General features: G+C 36.1%; 1 protein-coding gene across 4 annotated transcripts; it reads left to right on the top strand.

Moving 5' to 3' along the window:
• Nucleotides 1–8,844: 8,844 nt before the first annotated feature.
• Nucleotides 8,845–19,159, top strand: LOC122056683 (probable tocopherol cyclase, chloroplastic). Of its 4 annotated transcripts, XM_042618751.1 has the most exons (12): nt 8,992–9,395; nt 10,337–10,581; nt 11,848–11,924; nt 12,890–12,966; nt 14,273–14,442; nt 15,092–15,189; nt 15,773–15,880; nt 16,803–16,919; nt 18,114–18,263; nt 18,351–18,580; nt 18,729–18,836; nt 18,933–19,159. In XM_042618751.1, exons 1-10 carry the CDS (start codon nt 9,118–9,120, stop codon nt 18,522–18,524), a joined length of 1,494 nt encoding a protein of 497 aa, XP_042474685.1. In that variant the 5' UTR covers nt 8,992–9,117; the 3' UTR covers nt 18,525–18,580; nt 18,729–18,836; nt 18,933–19,159. The 4 variants fall into 4 exon arrangements, with proteins under 4 accessions (XP_042474687.1, XP_042474685.1, XP_042474683.1 ...); XM_042618753.1 differs by having other exon boundaries at nt 8,845–9,395; nt 18,351–18,836; XM_042618752.1 differs by lacking the exon at nt 8,992–9,395 and adding an exon at nt 10,014–10,037 and having other exon boundaries at nt 18,351–18,836.
• Nucleotides 19,160–23,602: the final 4,443 nt, after the last annotated feature.

Genomic DNA, 23,602 nt, shown 5'->3' on the forward strand with positions numbered 1-23,602 from the left:
GACTCACTCATTTATTGTCAGAAATAGGGTAAATGATGTCTTTTTGTAAAAGTTGATTCACCTATTTCTTTACTACATTAATGATCAATGGGTTGAGTCATCTCTGTGGTTATCTCATTGGCTCCACATCCTCCTCTAAATAAATCCTATACATGCAAATAGAAGGTCTGATTCCAGGAATATCAGCAAGTGTCCACCCAATCGCTTTTCTGTGCCGCCTTAGAATTTCCATCAATCTCATCTCTTGATTTGGCTCTAAATTCTGGGCTATAATAACAGGTAGCTACTGAGCCTTTCCAAAATATACATACTTAAGGTGCTCAAGTAAGGGCTTCAATGCTTGCTGTTGTGACTGAATAACTGATGGTAGTGATTCTTAGGGTATTACTTTTACTGTGCAATCCCCTACACTTACATATTCACCTTTTCCTAACTCAAGTGATATTTCAATCAAAAGATGTGATTCTTGGGATATTGCTTCTACTGTATAATCCCCTACACTTACATATTTCCCCTCAAATCAAAATGGACCACAAATAGGTCCCAACTTATCTGCTCCAAAATCACCATCAACTACATTAGAATCCTCATAATCATATCCGAACTCATCAATGTCAGAAATATCCAATTGTGACACAAATTCAGCAAACAAATTCATGCTAATAAGCTTATGTGATATATCAATAGTAAGAATTGAGTGATCCTCTGACGGGTGTTTCATAGCATCAAAAAAACTAAACTAAACCACTATGTCTTCTATCTCCATTGATATTGTCCCTGCATGTACATCAATCTTTGTTCTTGCAGTCATCAAGAATGATCTACTAAGAATGAGTGAAGACTTATTTACAAGAAAATACCCCTCCATATCTAAGATATAAATATTTGCAGGAAAAATAAGCCTTCTCACCTTCACCAACACATTTTTAATCACTCCAGCTGAATGAGCTTGGCTACGGTCAACTAACTGAATAACAACTCCTATAAGTTGTAGAGGACCAATTCCAAGTGTTTGAAAAATGATTTTGGTATAACATTAATTGATGCTCCCAAGTCCAACATAGTATCTTCAAAAACACAACTTCCACTCACGCAACATATTTTTGAGGAACTGGTTGAATAAGTGCTGAAACATTATTTCCCATGCTAATCAATTCATTCCCCTTCAATTTTTTTTGTACACACATATCCTTGAGAAACTTGGCATATTTTGGAATTTGCTTTATCATAGTCAACAAAGGCATATTCATCTCCACTTTGCTAAATAAATTCACAAGGTCTTGAAACTCACTAGCTTTCTCTTCCTCAACATTCTTTGTTGGCTAAATTTTGCTTTGAGGAAAAGGTAATGGAATATGAACTTCGGATTCTTATTGATGTGAATTCTTCTCCAAATCTTCAATTGCAATTGAAGGTTAATTTGATTGGAACTGAACTGAGCTATACTTACCACTGTTTTGAGCTTGAAAAGATGCTAAACATGTTTCATTTTGAGCTGCTGTACTTGAATATGCTTGAGCTAAAAATGGAGTTGAATTAAAATCTACTGGAGATGAAAATGGCCTTATTGTAGCTTCTGGACTTCCTTGAAGTATTGCTGGATTTGATCTCTAATTAAGTTGCTAATTTTGCTCAACTTCACATGATTCTGTTGAAATTTTCCTCACTGGTTCAGTTGTAGTTCTTCCACTTCGAAGAGTCAATGCACTCACATTCCTTTTAGGATTTGGAGTTGTTTGTGAAGGTAATTGACTCGATCCTTGAGTTTGCATTTGATTTATGTTAGTTGCTAGCTGACCAATTTATTTTTCAATGTTTTGTAGAGTTGAATTTGCCCTTTGTAGATATTGCTGCTATTGCAAAATAATTTGTTGCTGCTGTAGAAGTTGCTGTTGGGTTCTTCGGGCCACGAAAATCGCTTTTTCGCGTCGCGGAAACCCCGAAACCCCCGCCACCGGATCCGTGCGAAGAATAAAATTTTGAAAACATTACGAGTACGAGTTTACAAATTCTAGATCTACATTAGAGTACGAGTTTTTACCCTTGATGCGCGCCTTTCACGAATCCCGCTCGTCCAAGGTGCCGGATCTCAAAATTGTCAAAGTAGACAACCCTCTATACGTATCCACACGAACACAAGAAGGAGATAACCAAACTAAAGTGTGCTAGCACCTTAGTAGGGTTCGGCCAAGGTAGGATGAGAGGGAGAGAAGAAAGAACTCAAGGAGGAAGAAGAGTTGAATGAATCAATTGAATGAAAAATTCATTCCCCATTCATTTTGTGTGGCCGGCCACAATTGTAACTCCTTTACAATTAATGTGGCCGACCACATTAAATGGGAAAGAGGTTTGTAACCTCCATGATGTGGCACACACATGTGCTAGTCTTGATGATGTGGCACATCATCATTAGTCCTCCTATTGCCAACTCACAAATGAGGTGGCAAATGGTCAAGTCAAAATTGACCTTTCATCTTCCTTCTCAAGTCAAGTCAAACTTGACCAAATATCTCTTATGGTTGATCTAATCTAACCATTTGATTCAAGCCAACTTAATATAATGAATCTAATTCATTTAATTAAATTGATTCAATAAGTCATAATCTAAATTAGACTCATTGAACACATGAATCAAGTTGCTAGTTTAGGCACGGCCGTGTGTGCCACACGACCGTGTAGGGTCCTCCCTGCTAGAGCAGGGCACGACCGTGTGTGCCACACGACCGTGTGAGGTCCTCCCTGCTGGAGCAGGGCACGACCGTGTGGCTTCCACACGGCCGTGTCACCTTGGTCGTAACGAAGAGGGGCATGGTCGTGTGGCTCACACGGCCATGTCACCTCAACTGAGTCAAAAGGGTGCACGACCGTGTGAATCCACACGACCGTGTCATTTTTCCCGAGGAGGAGAGGTGCATGGTCGTGTGTGACACATGGCCGTGCAACCTTTCCTAGAGACTAAGCCTTGCATGGCCGTGTGTGACACACGACCGTGCGACTTTTCCAGAGACTAAACCTTGCATAGCCATGTGTGGCACACGACCGTGCAACCCTGGACGAGTGGGAGAGAGTCGGGCCCGTGTGACTCCACATGGCCGTGTCACGGCCGTGTGGGGGTCACGCCCTGTATCCAAAAAGGAGTGGTTCTCCCCCTTTGTACTCCTTCTTGACTTGTCATTTTATCCTATAACCTTATGGAGAACATTTGACACTTCAACTACTACCAACCGTAAATTCATTGTACACCATTCGTAACAGTACTTTTATACTAAGCGGAGATAAGAACACATCCGCGACAAAATCTAACATGGTCAGATACTAACAAATTCCAGGATCGCTTCCCATTGTTCCGTCACCCATACCATCAAACATTGCTCCTGCTACTCCTTCTTACTCCAACTTTCCCTTACCTTTATCTGCAGTATATGGAAATGCAAACTATAACCAAAGGCTTAATAAGTACCATCTACTCACAAAACTACGCATTAAAGAGAGCATGCCCTTTTTATTGTAAAACTGCTTGAGAAGGAAACAATAAACATGCACTCGAGTATAGTTCACGCTAAAACATATGCTTTGTAAATATGCACATGATATGTATTTTAAACAGTTTTAGAAATGCTAAACACCAACTTAAACCTTGCTAGTAATGTAACGAAACAGAAATCCTGGCATATCATAGAGTTCACCAACACTACACTTTATAACTTAAGTTCTCCACTTAATGATAGTTTCACTTCAACAACCAATGCTCTTTGAAAACTTTATCATACATATTAGTGAACATAATAATCAAGTTTCTTGGGTCCGGCAATGTACCATTTATACGCATCCTTAATAAAATCCGAGGTAGCTAATCCCGAACCTATTAAGGTACTACTAGGCGAACTTATGCTTAGGGCCAATCTAGGAGCCCATCCCATGGACCTTGTGTTCAGTACATGCTATTTTAAAGTAAAATACTTTCTTCTACTCAGTACTTTCTTATAATTGCACTTATTGTCATTTTGACAAACACCTTATGTGCACTTAATCCCCCACACATATTGGGAAGCATCTTAGGGCACTTGATTTTTGCTTCTTAGTCCCAAAAATTTAATGGAAAGCAAACCAAAGTACTCACATGCTCTTAATCTCAAAACTTAGAGGGACATCTTTACATATCATGCATTATATCTTCTTTAACATGCACTTTAACATGAAATTTCTTAATCATGCATACAACCATACAAACATACCACAAATAGGTTCCTTCATGCATAATCGAAACAACTTATACCGCAGGTGAGAGGTACTTACCTCCTTTCGCTAGATCTTACTGTCTTAAGATGTAGGGAAGACGATCTTCTCTTGACCGCCCTAATCTCCAAGACCCCCTTCCCGTGTGTAAAAATCCTTGTGAACCTTCCTCTTAGATCCTCCTATCTAAGAACCTACAACCTTAGAATCCCTAGGTTTCTTGGTCGCAACTTGCAAGAGGTAAGGAGAGGATTCGGCTAGGGAGGGGAAGAAGAAGAAGATAAAAAGCTAGGTTTTCATCTCTTCCTTCCCCTTTTATACCAAGTGGAAGTTGAAGCATCTTTCCACATAAAGTCTGCTTATAGGGAATTGTTTCCTATTGCCTATGTGATGCTTTACCACTACCCTAATAACAACTTTAACCCATCATATATAAGAGGTCTTGGGTTCAATCCTAACCCAAGGCCATTTATAAATTTATTTTTATTTCTTTTATATCTTGTTCTACTTCTTTTTGCTCTATTTAATATGAGAAAATTTATGGGTGTTACATCACCGACCCCTCTTGTAGCAAGTTCTCTACTCCTAAAATGTTGAGAATTTAGAATTTTCTGCCATATTTGCAAGGAGCTCTCCAGCTTGTTTTGGAGACTTATTAACCAAAGCTCCTCCAACTGCTACATTAATCATGCTCCTATTCATGGGGAGTAATCCTTCATAGAAGTGCTAGACAAGCAATTGGTCACTCATTGATGTTAAGGGCAACTTGAACATAATTTCTTGAATCTTTCCTAATAATCGTAAAGAGTCCCCTCCACAACTTGTTGAATGCCGCAAATGCTCTTTCTTATAGTTGTAATTCTAGAAACTGGAAAGTATTTCTATAAGAATACCCTCTTCATATCAATCCAACTTGTAATGAATCTTGCTAGAAGATAATATAACTATTCATTCGCAACTCTTGACAATGAAAATGGGAAGACTCTCAACTTGGTATCCTCCTTTGAACTATCCCATGGTTTCATGGTGAAGCAAACGACATGGAACTCATGCTAATGCCTGTTAGGATCTTCTCTTGATAAACCTTGAAACTTAGGAATTAAATGAATTAAACCTGATCTAAGCTCAAAATCCACTGTCAAGTCTAGATAAGTAATGTAAGGATACTTGTAGGCCATATCAAGAGTTGCAAGCTCCTTCATAGTCAAATTGTTCTCTGCTATTGAAGTATCCAAATCCTAAGAACTACATTCAAAAATTTCTGATGTCTTTTCATGAATCCTTAGAGCTCTAAAAGTTCTCTCAATCTCTGGATCAAACTCGAAAAGTTTTCCACCTAAAGACTTGGTCATACAACAAATTTAATGATTATAACACAAGTAAATAGACAATAAAATTAAGAAAATGGAAACAAAGAAAAGATAAAACTAATGTACAATCTAAAAACAAATAAACACTATTAGTTCCCTGGTAACGACGTCAAAATTTGATAATTCATCCACAATGAGTGTCATGAGTGGACGTGAAATTAACAATTCATATCCATTGAATCCCTTAACTACACAATGATGTTGTAATAAAGAGTCCAAGGTTGAATCTCTCCAGGAACTAATAATCGATTATTTGTCTTAGACTTAGAACTATTTTTGATGTTTTCATTATAAAAATGGGGGTTATTTAGTTTTTGGATTAAAACCTAGCTTAAGGCATGAAAATGCAATCAAATAAAGTAAATGACAATTAACAAAATCTAATCTAAAACGATAATTAAATCCTAGCTAAAAGAAAATTAAACAACTCAACAGAGCCGAAATCTAAGCTAAGCAAGATTAACAACTATTTGAGACTCAATTGAAACTAAATTACCAACTACAATACAGAAATTTACTTAAACAATTCACTAAGCTACTTAACAATGATATTAATGTAAACTACTCCTTAAAAGAGTTTTAACTAATGAACACTTAAGAAACAAATTACAACTTAACATAACTTAAACTAAACAAGCAATGCTAGATTACAAAATTAACTAATCAACTTTTATGGATTTTCCAAAACTAATCAAGACCTCAATTGCATAAACTAGGTTAACAAAAATAAGATCCTAAGAACTAAATTGAAGAAATAAGGAGCTCAGAATTTGAAAATACAAAATTAAAATTACATGAATAAAGAATTCAGAAACTAAAGGAAAAACAGAACTACATTGCAATAACAAAGATTGCAGAAACTGAGAGCAAAATTGAAATTGTTGGAATAAAACTGAAGAACAGAATCGCATCAACAAGAATTCAGAAACTTAAAGAACTAAAACATCCCTAATCCCTAATTGCACTTCAACTCTTCTTCCCCTTGCCATCACACAAGGAACCACAATGACTACTTCACGTGGTGTCGGAGAAGGAAAACTCAGCTATAAGCTCAGTCTTGAAGAGCTCAGCACACCCAACTGAATTATGAAAATCAGAATCGCTAAACTTGAATGAAGGTTGCAAATGATGGATTGTCGTCGGAAGAAGCTCAATGTCACCGAAGGAACACCGCTGATGTTGTTGAGGTGAAGATGAACCACTAGATCGGAGGAACGCCTCTAATCAGCAGCGGAAATAGAGAATTGCGGAACACTGAATTTACCATCAAGACACCTCTTGCTGACGATTCCAGATGATCGGAAGCTGGTCACCAAATGCTGAAGTCCTCAACGTCGATGAAGTAATGCTGAGATGTAGATCTGGGAGAAGAAATGGGGCTGCGCATCACGTGAAGAAGAATGGCACGATGAATAGTAGCGTAAGCCACTGTTCATCGTGCCAAAACCTAGGTTAAATACATGGGTTTGGTTTGGTTCAATACAATGGACTTGAGTTGGGTTCAAGTGGGATTTTAGGGCGTTTGGTAGGGGATTGGACTTGAGTTGAGCTCAATGAATTTACTCCTTGAGAGGAATCGAATTGAACCCGAGTAGGATTTTGGGCTTCTTCACTTGGTTGAATGAATCAAGCCTCCTATTGAATTGACTTGACTTCACTTGAATCATGTATCAATTTCAATGTCTTACAAGACCAAATTCAAATTGTGAGGAATATATCATGAATTAAGAGAAGAAATATAGTTTAGTTCAAAATAATTCTCAATTTGTAAATAATTTAAAATGTGTTAATTAGCAAATGCCATTAGTTCAAAATCACCCAATATCAACCAAAAGGATATGTCAGATAAATGAATTATCACCCGGCCCCACGAAAGTTTCCCATCAATCACTAGGGTAAATCGAGAATTATCATCCCTTAGCTGTGAGTCTCATTTGGAGAAAAAATTTCTACAAATACGCTGAGCTGGGAATCGAACTGTGGATGTTTGGGAGATAATATCTTGTATGTCCAAGAAAATACTAAAGGGAGACTGTTTGATCATTACTATACGTCGATCATGTAAAATCACAGATCCATGATGCCTTTCTTTCTTTGTGGATACTTCAAAAAAACTATTAAAGTAACTTAACATGTTGTTCCAATACAGTTTCTGTTTAAATGGTTGCGCCTTTGTAAATTCGATAGTTCGAAGGTGATACCTTTGCGGATAATTGAATAGTAGAGGATGAAAAACTCGACCTACTTCCTTGCGCCATTATGAAAGGAGAGTATTGACAAAAACCCTAAACCTTTATTATAGAGATGTGATCAGTGTGGATTTTCATCGGAAACCCTTGATGCCGCTTGAGGGACACACGAAGATACTTACGTATGCTTTTAGTAGGTGACAATCTCGTAACTAAAATAGAGTGAAAGATTTTCACAACCGGAGAGTTAAGAAAAGCTCAAGACTTGCACATGCCGAGAGAGGGAGGGAGAAAAATATTGATGTCATCAATATTCGAACCATTAATTAAATTTTTAAATCAAAATAATTCTAATATATTTCGGACGTCTTGAAAAATGAGGTGGAGAAAGAGGAGGTTGGTGGGAGGGACACAAGGAAAATTTCATATATTTTAATGCGCTCTCGATAAATACAAAATTATAATATGACTTTTTGGTAAATTCAGAATTCCGCATAAGCCATTTGATAAATTGTTGCTTTTAATTGGGTATGTCATTTGGTAGGTTTGAAATTAGATACTTGATTTAGGTATTTTAAAAACATAGGAGAATAGCTGAAAATACAGCAATAGGTTTTGTTTATTAGGGAAGGTAAGAATGAGCACAACAGTTGAAGGCCCTTGTTGTGAAGCTTGACCTAAAGCTTCTGAAGCCCATGGCGGAGCAAAGCCCTAAATGGAAGGCAATCTACGACCTCGATCGAGCTGTGTTCAATCTTCAAATCTCTTCATTATCTGAAGGATCCTTTTCGTGTTGGATTGAATAGGATTGGTGCTAGCCATGTCCCAAGTCTGCATTGTGCCGGTAAGTCTTCAGCAGCGGGAGGCATGCGTCGGCGAGCGGTGCGATGGACGGCGGTCGAGCCAGGGCCACGGCGGAGCCCTGACCATTACGCCAGAATTGCCATGCGCTTGCTGTATCTTCCTACTTCGCAGGGTAGGGATTGGACTGATCGAATTGTTCCAACTCCTAGAGAAGTTGTTGGATCGATGGTTCTTAAGAAATGTAGATAGTTCGATTGTCATCCGATTCGTTCGATCTTGAAAGTGAGCCGATCAATCAAAATGGGTCATTCCAATTTCCAGATTTGGGCCGTGAAGTTGGTCCGAAGCCCAATCTCGATCTTAACGACGAGCGAATAATAAGCAAAGATTGCGAGCAACACGTTTCCGTTGAATCTCTGTCATCTGATCTGTTCTTGCTTTTCTCAAATCCGCCAAAAAATAGAGATAAAAGATCGTTCAAGAGAGCGACGAGCCGGAGGAAGAACGGGGGCGACGCAATGGATGCCGCCGCATCCGCTGCTCTAATCTGCCGGAGTTCCTTCCCCGCCGTGTTGGCAGCCCCCGATCGCCGGCCTGCCGATCTGCTGACGACCGGAAATTTGCCGTTCTCCTCCCGTCGGTCATTCTCTGTGAACGGGCTGAAGTGTCGGGTTGCTTCTCGAGACGTGGAGCCTGTCTCGACGAACTCGGAAGGGGAATATGGGACGCCGGCCTCCGCCGCTCCAGTTTACACTCCCACTCCTCCGAACAGAGAACTCCGGACTCCTCATAGCGGGTAATGCGTGTTCTTCTATGGTTACAAAAAGGAACATTCTTGGTGACGACCATTATCCCTTCCTGGTTCCATCTTTGCTTGGATTTCTTTTCTCTGTTGGGTATGAAATGCTTGTGGCGTTTTGATTCGCATCCCATATATTTTTTTTTTTCCTTGGATCAGTAGAATTTCACTTGTTGGGTTCGACAGTGGGACTAAAAATCCAGGAAGCTTGCGTTCAGCATACTTTTTACCAAGGCTGTGAATTTCTCTAGTGAAGGGTTCCAGAGCCTAGGAGATGTTGTGAGATGTGCGAGACCAAGAAACTTCCAGAAAAGAAACCATTTTTTTCCTGAGAGAGGTTTTGCTGTCCGGGGAGGTTCTCCATTTTTTCTTCTTTCAAAGAAAGTCTATTGCGTAAACTGTGGGCTTTGATTTGACATGTAGCGTTAAAGTCGTCTTTAACGTCCACCGTTGGTATATAGATATTTATGATGATCCTAAAACCATTCGCGGACTTTAACTTGGAAACGTTTTACCATTTTACATTTTATATTCTAATCGAAGAGATAATATTTGTCTAATATTTTTGTGGCTTCAGTTTCCAGTGGATGAAGAAAGTTGGGATACGTTATGTTGATTCTTGTTGGATAATTCCAGGATGTATGCTAATTTATATGCTACTGTTCCTTTCACGAGTTTTGTCTTTTCAACCGTTTCCTTACCTATCTTTCTTTGGATTTATCTAACACAATTCTTGAGTGCTAGTGAAAATATTAGATGCTTACCACAATCAGTTATATGGTTTCTTCCTCTTTCCTTCAAGTTATAATTTAAAATTATATGCTAGGGATTATTAGTTAGCTGCAAGCTTCATTTGCAGAAAAGAAGGAATTGTGTAGTTAATTGTCTTGTGCTGTGCAACTTGTACAGTTTCCAATAAGTTATTGTGGCTTTGTCAGGTACCATTTTGATCGAACAAGACGATTATTTTTTGAAGGATGGTATTTCAAGGTTTCAATCCCCGATTGTCGACAAAGCTTTTGCTTTATGTACTCAGTGGAGAATCCAGCATTCCCTAATGGAATGGGGACACTAGAGAGTGTGGTGTATGGACCTCGTTTTACTGGAGTTGGAGCTCAGATTCTAGGCCCGGATGATAAATATATATGTCAATTCACAAAAGAATCGAAGAACTTTTGGGGAAGTAAGTTTGTTCGCTTATGCTAATGGCTTTTCATGACATATTGTTTGCTTTCCATGCGTGACTTACATCAACTGGTTATGTTGTATATTTTTGAATGATCTAACATACATTATGATTGCATTTGCCTCGCTAACATAATTTGAGTTTCAATTCTCATTTATAGCATGTCTAATATCATAAAATTGAAGCAATATTATAATTTTGTGATTTTCATTAATTTATCATAAAAGGGCGTGGAGGATAATTTTGATTCTTTTGTATAAGTTTGCACTTAAGCTTGGTGGTAATGAAGATTGTACACAGTCCCAAATTAATAGATATTGAGGGAAACTCAGTTGCCTAGGTCATGTTAACCTATCTACGGTTATGTAACTATTCTTAGATAATATCTAATTTCATAAACTATATTGTCCTGATTAAAACAGATGTTATAATAAATTTATGATTCAAAAAGAAACCTAGTATAAAAGAAAATGTTATGGATATTAGGGCTAACCAAACAACAAACAATAATACATGAGTCCCATCAGTTAGCTAAGTTTGTAATCTTTCAAGATAGATTAATCAAAAATCCGAAAGTTGAACTAGTTTTCATAATTAACGCTATAATTAGGTCCAATTGTTTGTTGATTTTTTATAAAAATAAAAATAAAAAGGCCTTGTTTCACTCCAGCTAGTGCCTTGAGCCACCTAGGACCTTTCATCTTTGTTACACAGTTTCCACATTGTACAAATAATCACGTTAAAATTTTCTTTGGCTAAGTTTCTTTTGGACATTTAATTTTTTGCAACATTAGTCAAGTCTAACTGATTCCTAACCGAAGGAGCAGTCCAATGGATAATTATGCTGTTGATATATTGGCATTATGGAACTTGTGAACAATACCAGTGCTATGCTAAGAAACCAAATTACTAAATGTGGAAGAATAAAAGATTTTCTAGCTGTAATAATATCTCATGATTGTTTGACTTCCAAAGAGAAGAAAGCTGGCTTGCAAGCTAATTTCTTTTATATTTAAGCGCAACTATTTACACTGAGATTTCTTTTGTGTGTTTGCAGCTTTAATATTTTGCCTGCCCTTTTACTAACTCAATCATAGAAGGATGGCTATTTTGCTATTTAGTTGTCAACATTGCTGCCCATTGGTTCTCAAATTATGACACTATTTTTATTTCTGTAATGTTGTCATTCATGTTCTGCTTTTTGGTTTACCAGTTATAGTTAGTAATATTTGGCGTAACCCTTAAACAAATCTTCTTTCATAGATAGGCATGAACTTACGTTGGGGAACACCTTTCTCCTTGGGAAAGGATCAGCTCCAACAGGGGAGGTCCAACCACAGGTTCTAAATGAATGCTTTTTCTTATAGGCTCTGATATCAGTATTTTTCTACTTTAGTTGAATGCTCTTGTTTGTTTTTCTTTCATAAATTCATTTGGTAATTATTTAAGTTCTCACTTATATTCATGCATTAATGTCTTGAACTATTGTCATAAAATAATAATCTAACCTGCTATAATTCCAGATGACCAATTGGACAGAACAGGGTTACAAAGAATTTAGATAGTGTAATACAACATTAATTCACAAAGCAATCAAATACGATGATATAACATTTAAAAATTAGGTCAAGTCTTCGACAACCTTGGACTATCTTCATCTCCAGTGCTTAGTGACATCATTCTCCTGTGATGCAGAATGAAACCAACTTAATTAAAATGAACTGATTCAAAAGTTTAGGTTAAATATTATTGAATAAAGTTGGACTGTGAGAAGCTCAATCTATTATTTTGGGACAAGTTTTGACTATTGAATAAGTTTTTGTTTATTCCCTTTTCCTCTCCTCTTGTGAGATCACCGGTCAAGGCACATGGCCTACTCCATCACATATCCAATCACCATACCTGAGTATCCGTGACATGCTTCTTCATGGAACGTGCAAAAGAGTTATAGTCAGAGGGCTGTCTTTTTAATGGAAGTTTTCTGGGAAGTTGTTGGAAATTATCGGAATTAACATATTTTTTTACCACCACTTGACATTGTAAACCGACTGTGAAAGTTTGAGGTGGCTTGGCTAGAGTATGGAGTTGTGGAGGTTAATGGTTGATCTAGCAAATAAAGAATCAATCATATCAGTAAAAAAGAAACAATTGAAAAAGATACCTACAATGTGCATTAATAGGAGAACTCTATAACTATTATGCATAATTGGCATCCCTCCTGAGGTTTGTGTATATTTGCAATGAATATATTTATTTCATTTATATTCATCAAATACTTTCTTATTGGCTTTTGATTTTCATATAGGAATTCAATGAACGTGTATTAGAGGGTTTCCAAGTCAGTCCACTTTGGCATCAGGGCTTCATACGTGATGATGGAAGGCATGTCTTATTTGTGAAGTTTGCATATTACATTGTCTTTGTAGATTGTATTCTCCACATTTCAAAGGAATACTTAATTTGGATAAACTTGTGTTAAAGTTCAAGTGGTTTTAGGTATTGACAGAGACATTGGAAATTCACATTGAGCTTTCTTGTCTAAAGCAGAGAATTTAGCATTTCTAATATCATTACCACCCCACTGAAAGTATTGCAATATTTATATTGAATATTTTATGTTATTGTTGAAATTGATCATAATTGAGATTTTGAATTTGAGTCCTAGATGCTTGATGAGCCTTGTTAATGTGTTGAGGTTATTACTCTGCCATAACCAAATTGTTGACCCTTTTTGATATAATATGGTTGGTTTATTCTACATGTTTAATTTGCTAAATAGATGTGTCAATGAGACAATAGCTACCCAATGTTGGGGTTGCAAGGTTGCCAACATAGTCCCACATTGAAAACACATGGGAAAAATCATGAGTTTATAAGAGAAAAGATATTTTCATTGGCATGAGGCCTTTTGGGCAGAGCCCAAGAGCAAAACCATGAGGGCTTAGGCCCAAAGTGGACAATATCATGCCATTGTGGAGATATCTAAATTCTTTTCGATCCTACAATTGGTATCAGAGCCCAGACAGCTAGAAGGTTTAACCGCCGACTGTGCACAAGAGCTATGATTTGATTGAGCCATGTGGATGTAATATTAATCTCGAACAAAGAAAGTGGGGACTCTTATGTTTGGATCAAGAGGACTAGACACCAAGCAGTAAGTCCTAGTTGCGGCTAGGCAAGGAGGTCCTAGTAGGTCGGGTGGACCGAGGGGCAGGAAGACCCGGTGGGTAGAGGATCGGATGTGGGAAGCTTGTGGTCCTTTGTTTGAGGGGGGGATTGTTGGGGTTGCAAGGTTGCAAGGTTTCCATTGGCATGAGGCCTTTTGGGTAGTGTCCAAGAGCAAAACCATGAGGGTTTAGGCCCAAAGTGGAGATATCTAAATTCTTTTCGATCCTACACCTAATACTACATTACCACACACACACACAATAGAACTCCCAATCACCAACCTAGTCTATGATGGAGTAGAAAATCAATTCAGTTCTTCAATAACGGTTTGGTGCAATACCAGATTTTAAAGCAAAAATTTCAACTGCTCAGCTAATTTCTGAATGTACATTGGAAGTAGAAAATTGAGTAAGCTGCCTAATTCTCATTGTTTCAATATTAGATTATAGAGAAAATTTTATGTTTGCAGATCTTGTTTGACATCAATTATTTAAATTTCATTACAAACCTTAATTGGCAGGTCAAATTATGTTGAAACTGTGAAAACAGCACGCTGGGAATATAGCACCTGTCCAGTGTATGGCTGGGGTGATGTCAACTCAAAACAAAAATCAACAGCTGGTTGGCTCGCCACATTCCCTGTGTTTGAACCTCATTGGCAAATATGCATGGCAGGTGGTTTATCAACAGGTAATTTTATTATTGCACACCTGAGAAAGAAACCTCAGTCATCTTGATGTTATGTAATTTTTTTTCCGAAAATGAATTCAAACCTTTTTAGTCAACCAAAATATGTTCATACATAACCAAACAACCAGCATATATCTCTATGATGCCAATTTTGTTGGGTGTATCAGTGTATCTATGAATGCCCCTCACTTGTCTAAGAGGCTCTTGGAGAAGCTAGATAGTGAACTTTCCTTAAACTAGTGATTTCTGTTACTACAACTGTCTTTTTTTGAGAAATGAGTTTGTTCATGCTAATTATTTGCTTGCATTGAAGGTAATATGAGCTCATTTATAATAAATTTCAATGAGCAAGGTCACTAAGTAAATTAGACTTCCTCAAAATCTTGAATATGTTTGAGCTGGCTCCAGATAACCTTTACTGTTAGTGGGATTTTATAAGATTATTTACTTCACATGTTCGACATCAAAGAAATGCCATACTGAATATATTTTGATATATCTGTATATCATAACTAATATATTTTAGTCACATGGTATATATCATGTACTTACAGAGCTGATCCAACATCTGGATCTAGAGTTATGAAACAAAAATCACATCCATAAAACTGCTATTTTAACATGCTTGACTTGTATATCTAATTTACAGGTTGGATAGAATGGGATGGAAAGCGATTTGAATTTGAAAATGCTCCATCCTACTCTGAGAAGAACTGGGGTGGTGGATTTCCAAGAAAATGGTTTTGGGTGAGTTCCTTGCTCTACTGTGATCGCAGTTTATGAACTAGTAATGTACTGTGTGAGTGATATCAAATGCCCTTCAACAATCTTATATGTTTGAAATGCAACCTATTGGAGAAATTCCTATGAGATAAATACATCTGTTACAGTTCTAGTTAGATATTCATGCCAAATGTATCAAAAACTTGGCCTCTTCTCATCAAGAGTTGTGACTGAGATTGGTCCTTATATATGACTGATTGCATGTCATTTGAAAATAATAGGAAAAGGTGATAAAACCTAGTCTCAACTCTCAATAGTGTCACATGTTACCTATTCATAAAGAACAAATGCACCATCTCGTGTAAGTTGACTAATCAATAATTCTATGACTTTTGCTTCGGTAACCTGTTTATTATGAATGGCTAACAGCATTATGTTATAGGAATCTGAAGCATAAAAATTTGTTTTCCATATCTCATTTTTTTTATTAGGATAGATCTCGTATAGTTCCCTGACCAAAAAAAGTTTCAGCTTCACTTCTTTAGCTGCTATAATTAGATAAATGTATTCACTGTTTTCCTTGTTGATGTCTGTAAATCTATTGCAGATACAATGTAATGTTTTCGAAGGTGCATCAGGTCAGGTTGCTCTGACTGCTGCTGGGGGCTTGAGGAAGTTGCCTGGATTTGTTGAAAATTTTGAAAATGCTGCCTTGGTATGTTATCATGTGTCTATGTTGTAAGACAAGGTATACATATAGATTTATATGGATGCAGATACTTGTCTTGGCATCAGTAAAACATATGTAGACATCATGTATTCTATACTTGAATAAAACTAAGTTCTAATAGATTTGCTTATGTCAGTTGCCCATAAGTGGGTTAGCAATCAAACATAGACACCTTAATGATATGGTTTTATACTGTTTAAGTATTTCGCTCTATCGAGCATTAGCACATCTTTTCTTAGCTGATGTAATTAATTGGACAAGTAAACCTACAATAGTCTATAATAATAATAACCATGGTTTTATCTCAAACTTGCATTCTCTAAATTTTCTTAGTGAAAATTAGTTATGGCATTTCTTCATGTAATCTTATACTATTATTTCACGTGTGACAATTAGATGGTCTCTCTAGCAAAATATTTGAATGTTGATGATTTTGATTGGTGGCTGAAGGATCAAACTAATATTTTTAGCCCCCACAGCTATGGTGCGATGGTAAGTGGTGGGACGAGCTCCCTAGGCAATGAGGGTTCGAATTTCACCTAGGGCACATTACACTTGAGGAGTGCAAATTACTTGTGACGTTGGGCCATTCACCAGGACCCATCTACGTTTCCCGATTTATTTTGGTAGCTGGTGAGAAACTTCCATGGGGTCGGGTCAGTCACTTCTAGGATTAGTCGGATCGTAAGAGCGGGATACCTAGATTACCAAAAAAAAATACTAATTTTTTGTAGTTTAACAGTTAGTGTATCATAATGTATAATGTGTCAGCAAAAATCTCTCTTTGCTTGATTTTATTTTAGAATCAGATACAAGAATCTATTTTACCAAGACCTGCTTCTCCAGTTTTCTATTTTAAGATGAACTTGTAGGTTTGGCAGTATATTCTAACATCTAACTGCTTTAGGTTGGAGTCCATTATGGTGGATCGTTCTATGAATTTGTGCCTTGGAATGGAACTGTCAGTTGGGATGTAGCTAAGTGGGGCTTTTGGCATATGTCTGCAGAAAACAACACACATATGGTGACTCCCTTGTATTCCATGAACTCCGTTTATGTTTCTTAGTACTGAATGTTTTATGACTTAATGTTAGCCGATGCAAATGATTAATGGTGAAATTCTGTTGCCTGCCTTAGCCTGGTTTAGAAATAAACCTCGCCAGATGATTATTCTAGTTTCTGTATAATGTTTATTCCTTTGTTCTTTTACATTGGTTATTGGTTTATGTATAAATGATGAGTGTTCATAAGTAAATTTTTGGCAGATTCTTAATGTTAAGTGAATATGATAAATATGTAACCAGATTGACTAATCTGGGCTGGTATGATAGTCTTGATTGATGTTCGATGGAGATTTGCATTTCAATTAATTACACGCTTGATCGGGAAAACCATATTATAAGGTCTCAATCAATTAGGAAAGTCCTCGATTATATGCTTATGATTTCTAACAAACTACTATGGTCAGACCAAACTGTGAGCTTGAAGCAAGAGAGCTGATAGCAATCAGATCCATAGATAGGGCAAAACCTAGAAGGAAAACAACTGGAGGGAGGAGATTGTTTCCAAGTCATGATTTATGCTAATGTTAACATCGACTGTTTAATTATTTATGGCAAAATTTTAAGCCCTTGGGCAAAGAATCCATTCATATATTTGTGAGATTGAGAAGAATTAACCATAGAATAAAATCTATAGCTAAAAATTATATTTTTATTAAATAGCAAATTAATATGAGTGTTTTTAGATTTAGGATTTTAAATTAATTGCAGATATAAATGTTATCAAAAAGTAAATTGAAACAATACACCATTATCATTAGGCCTTGTTAATCCCAATTATTTGTGATCATTTATCTAGATCTTATCCTTCTATTGACATGACTAAGATTAATGCTCATAGAATGTAAACAGTGTTTGTCAAGACCTAATTTAATGTACAACATTCTTGAGCTTGAAACTGGCATTGGTTTTGAAATCGTTGATCCCATAAATACTGAATATATATTCATATTTCTTAAACATGTGTTTGATATTGTTTAGAAATTGTAAATTTGCAGTTTTAAATCGTTCCTAGATTCATTTTTTGTTTATGTATAAATATCTTCACCCTAGTTCCTTTATCTTGACATGATGTAGGCTCGTGATTTACTCCTTTTCATCATTTTTCCTTTGCCAAAGAAAAATTTATAACGACGGTTTTGTGGAATGGTACACAGGTTGAATTACAGGCCACCACAACAGACCCTGGAACGCCTTTGCGAGCTCCAACCATTGAAGCTGGACTCGTCGTGGCTTGTAGGGACACATGTTTTGGTGACCTAAAGCTGCAACTCTGGGAACGCAATTTCGATGGTAGTAAGGGGAAGGTTTGTATCTGATCATTTTTGTCTCCATCAACTACTATATTTTGTGTGGCAATAAGTACACTGTATCCATTGTCGATCTGCTTGCAGTTGATCCTGGATGTCACCAGCAACATGGCAGCCGTGGAGGTCGGTGGTGGTCCATGGTTCTCCAATTGGAAGGGGACAACCTCCCCGCCGGAGTTGATAAAGCAGGCATTGGCTGTCAATGTTGATGCCGAAAACTTCTTTCCTCTGCCATTTCTGAAGCCTCCAGGTCTTTGAATTGTGTCTTATTCCAACTTGACCTCATGACCAGAGTTGGAACACAACGAGCCAGGGTAAGTCAAGAAAGAAAATCCGAAAGTAAGAATATCTTAGAACACCAACTGATCGATCATCATATTGCAATCTTGAATATCAGTTTTCTCTTTGAACCCAATAGATAAAATATTCTTGATGGATGAATACTTTCTCTGTTTCATGTAGCATTTTAACTATAGTGGTGAAGTATTTAGAAGAACAAATAAAAGGATCATAATTTGAATCCCAAATAGGGATGAATGTTATGGGATCGACTTCTAAGTGTAAGCATATGTAAGTTATGTTCCGAATTCATCTGATATATATATAACTTATCATTTCAGATGATAACACATGTATGCAAAATTAACTTATTATTTCAACTTTCAGGTTAGCGAGATTAAGATCACTTGTAATGCCCTTGGCTAACTATCAACACAACTTGTCTCCTGTGGAAGTATTCCTTCTCTAGTTGTTCCTTTTGCCTTTGTTTTTCTCTTGGCTTTTAGGAACTTTTCCGTTGGATTGATTAGGATTGGTGCTACCATGTCCCAAGGTTTCATTGTGCCGGTTAAGTATTGGATAAAAAAAGTCAAAATGGATGTCCCATCAATTATTTTATCCCGATAATATCCTTAATTTCAGCCCTATTATATCAACTATGACTAATTGCTACACTTATAGAAATTATTAAGTAACTACTATAATTATTTTAAAATGATTTTAATTTTAACTAAGTTACTAAAGACTATTTTGATATAATAATGTTTAGAGTTATAATTTTGAATTTAAGGTTTTAATGAAATGGTTGATTTTTCATTTAATAGTAGCTACTTAAGTAGTTTTTGCATGATGTAACTGAGTAACTTCTATACGCTGTCATCACTATCAAATAACTTTTACATATTAGACCTAAATTTTAAATTTTAAAATATTGAACCATAAATTTTAAAGTATGAATATTGAAATAATTTATTTTTCCAATGTAGCAGTTATGAAGTAGTTTCTATACGCTAGAGCAACTATTGTATAGTTTATATATGTGATTAAATTCTAATATTAAAATCTTGAAACATAAATCTTAAATTTTTAATATTATTATAACAAAATATTCTTTGTTAACTTGGTTAAATTGTTTAAATCCCATTAAAATCACTTTAAATTAATCAAAATTATTTTTAAAATAGTTGTAGCAGTTAATAATTTCTATAACATTTACAGGATAATTTTTATATATTATAAGAGCTAGGTATAACAATATTGAATATTGAATATGAGATCTTTTAGGAATAAAATATTTGATGGGATGCCCACTGTTTTTTTCAACGGCAATTTATCAAAAGGTGTACTTAGGTTTTTGAATTTACCAAAAGAAGCATACTACTTTAGCATTTACCAAATGACATATCTTTTTATAGTGATCTTCTTATTCTACCATCCTGACAAATTTAATTGATTTCCTTTTTATTTTCTTTGTCATTTCTCTCTCTTCTCTTTCCTACTATGCATGCAACGTATATTCTCTTTCCTTCTTATTTTTTATCTTCTCTTTGTTTTTCTTTTTTTTTTAATTTTTTTCTCAAACATGTTATAAGAAATCAAACCCATGTTGGGCCTGATATCTCTCCATATCATGCCCAATGTGGGCCTGATATGGAGAGATATCAGGCCTAACAAAAGGAAAAAAAAGATTTAGATTTTTCAACTCCTCTTGTCCACTATTAGAAATATCGAATATAACAATGGAGAGCATATTTAGACTTCTTGCAATTTTAGAAATCTGCAGGATCTGAAATGATTGCAATCTGAGGTCTTTCTAAGTCGGTCAGTGGGTTTTGACCGAAACTCACCGATGAACCTAGAGAGCTCTGATTGCATCTATTTCAGTTCCTGTGGATTTCTAAAATTGCAAGGAGTCCAAATATGCTCTCCATTATTATTTTTGGAATTCCTAGTGGTGGACTAGAGGTTTTGAAAAATCTAAATTTGTCATTTTTTTCTTTTTCTTTTTTTTATTGTTAGGTCTGATATGAAGAGATATCAGGCCCAATGTGGGTCTGATATCTCCTCATATCAGGCCAAACGTGGGCCTGTTATCTCCCCATATCAGGCCCAATGTGGGCCTGATATGGGAGATATCAGGTCTAATAACAAAAAAAAAAAAAAAAAAATTTAGGTTTTTCAAAACCTCTGGTCTACCACTAGGAATGTCGAAAATAATAATGAAGAGCATATTTGGACTCCTTGCAATTTTAGAAATCCACGGGAACTGAAATGGGTGCAATCGGAGCTCTCTAGGTCCATCAGTGGGTTTCGGTCAAAACCCACTAATGGACTTAAAGAGCTCCGATTGCACCCATTTCAGTTTCTGTGGATTTCTAATATTGCAAGGAGTTGAAATATGCTATCTATTATTTATTTCAACTTCTAAAAGATGTTAAAATATAATAAGAAAGAAATAGTAAAACAATCTCTATACATTTTAGATTTTTGAAAACCTCTGGTCCATCACTAGAATGCCAAAAATAATAATGGAGAGCATATTTGAACTTCTTACAAAATAAGAAATCCACAGAAACTGAAATAGGTGCAATCAGAGCTCTCTAGGTCTAAATCTCTCTTTTTTTTTTTTCTTTTTTTTGTTATTAAGCCTGATATGAAGAGATATCAGGCCCACGTTGGGCCTGATATCTCTTCATATCAGGCCCAATGTGGGCCTGATATCTCCCCATATCAGGCCCAACGTGGACCTGATATGGGAGATATCAAGCCTAATAAAAAAAAAGAAAAAAAATAAAGAGAGATTTAGGTTTTTCAAAACCTCCGGTCCACCACTAGGAATGCTGAAAATAATAATGAAGAGCATATTTGGACTCCTTGCAATTTTAGAAATCCACAAGAACTGAAATGGATGCAATCAGAGCTCTCTAGGTCCATCAGTGGGTTTCAGTCAAAATCCATTGATGGACCTAGAGAGCTCCGATTGCACCCATTTCAGTTTCTGTAGAATTCTAATGTTGCAAGGAGTTAAAATATGTTACCCATTATTTATTTTAACGTCTAAAAGATGTTAAAATACAATAAGAAATAATCAGCAAAACATTCCCCATATGTTTTAGGTTTTTCAAAACTTTTGGTCCACCACTAGGAATACCGAAAATAATAATAAAAAACATATTTGAACTTCTTGCAATTATAGAAATCCACACGAACTGAAATGGGTGCAATCGGAGCTCTCTAGGTCAATCAGTAGATTTCAGTCAAAACCCACTGATAGACCTAGAGAGCTCCGAATGTACCCATTTCAATTCCCGTGGATTTCTAAAATTGCAAGAAGTCCAAATATGCTCTTCATTATTATTTTCGGCATTCCTAGTGGTGGACCAGAGATTTTGAAAAACCTAAAACGTATGAGGAATATTTTGTTGATTATTTCTTATTATATTTTAACATCTTTAAGAACTTAGAATAAATAATAGATAGCATATTTTAACTCCTTTCTAAATAATAGATAGCATATTTTAACTCCTTGCAACATTAGAATTCCACATAAACTGAAATGAGTGCAATCAGAGCTCTCTAGGTCCATCAGTGGGTTTTGACCGAAACCCACTGATGGACCTAGAGTGCTCCGATTGCACCCATTTCAGTTTCTGTGGATTTCTAAAATTGCAAGGAGTTCAAATATACTCTTCATTATTATTTTCGGCATTCCTAGTGGTGGACCAGAGGTTTTGAAAAATTCAAATCTCTCTTTCTTTCTTTATTTTTTTATTATTAGGCATGATATCTCCCATATCAGGTCCACGTTGGACCTGATATGGGGAGATATCAGGCCTAATAACAAAAAAAAAGAAAAAAAAAAGAAAGAAAGAAAGAGAGATTTAGACCTAGAGAGCTCCGATTGCACCCATTTCAGTTTTTGTGGATTTTCAATTTTTTATGGAGTTCAAATATGCTCTCCATTATTATTTTTGGCATTCCTAGTGGTGGACCAGAGGTTTTCAAAAGCCTAAAATGTATGGGGATTGTTTTGCTGTTTCTTTCTTATTATATTTTAACATCTTTTAGAAGTTGAAATAAATAATAGATAGCATATTTTAACTCCTTGCAATATTAGAAATCCACAGAAACTAAAATGGGTGCAATCGGAGCTCTTTAGGTCCATCAGTGAGTTTTAACTGAAACCCACTTATGGACTTAGAGAGCTTCGATTGCACCCATTTCAGTTCCTGTGAATTTCTAAAATTACAAGCAGTCCAAATATGCTCTTCATTATTATTTTTGACATTCCTAGTGGTGGACTAGAGGTTTTGAAAAACCTAAATATCTCTCTCTTTCTTTATTTATTTTTTTTATTTTTTTTGTTATTAGGCCTGATATCTTCCCATATCAGGCTCACGTTGGGCCTGATATGGAGAGATATCAGACCCACATTGGGCATAATATGAAGAGATATCAGGCCCAACGTGCTGATATCTCTTCATATCAGGCCTAATAACAAAAAAAAAAGAAATAGAAAAAAAGAACGGTAGATTTAGGTTTTTCAAAACCTCTGGTCCACCACTAGGAATGGCAAAAAAAAAATAATAGAGAGCATATTTGGACTCCTTGCAATTTTAAAAATCCACAGAAACTGAAATGGGTGCAATCGGAGCTCTCTAGGTCCATCAATGAGTTTCGGTCAAAATCCACTGATCGACTTAGAGTACTCAGATTGTAATCATTTCAGATCCTGTAGATTTCTAAAATTGCAAGGAGTCTAAATATGCTCTTTATTGTTATTTTCGACATTTCTAGTAGTGGACAGAGGTGTTGGAAAATCTAAATCTCTCTTTCTTTTTTTTAAAATTTTTTCCCCTGTTGTTAGGCTTGATATCTCTCCATATCGGGCCCACATTAGGCCTAATATGGAGAGATATCAAGCCCAACGTGGGTTTGATCTCTTATAACATGTTTGAGAAAAAAATTGAAAAAAAAACAAAGAGAAAATAAAAAAGAAGAAGGAAAGAGAAGATACGTTGCATGTATAGTAGAAAAGAGAAGAGAGAGAAATGACA

The sequence above is a fragment of the Zingiber officinale genome, chromosome 3B (assembly GCF_018446385.1).
Source record: "Zingiber officinale cultivar Zhangliang chromosome 3B, Zo_v1.1, whole genome shotgun sequence".
NCBI lineage: Eukaryota > Viridiplantae > Streptophyta > Magnoliopsida > Zingiberales > Zingiberaceae > Zingiber > Zingiber officinale.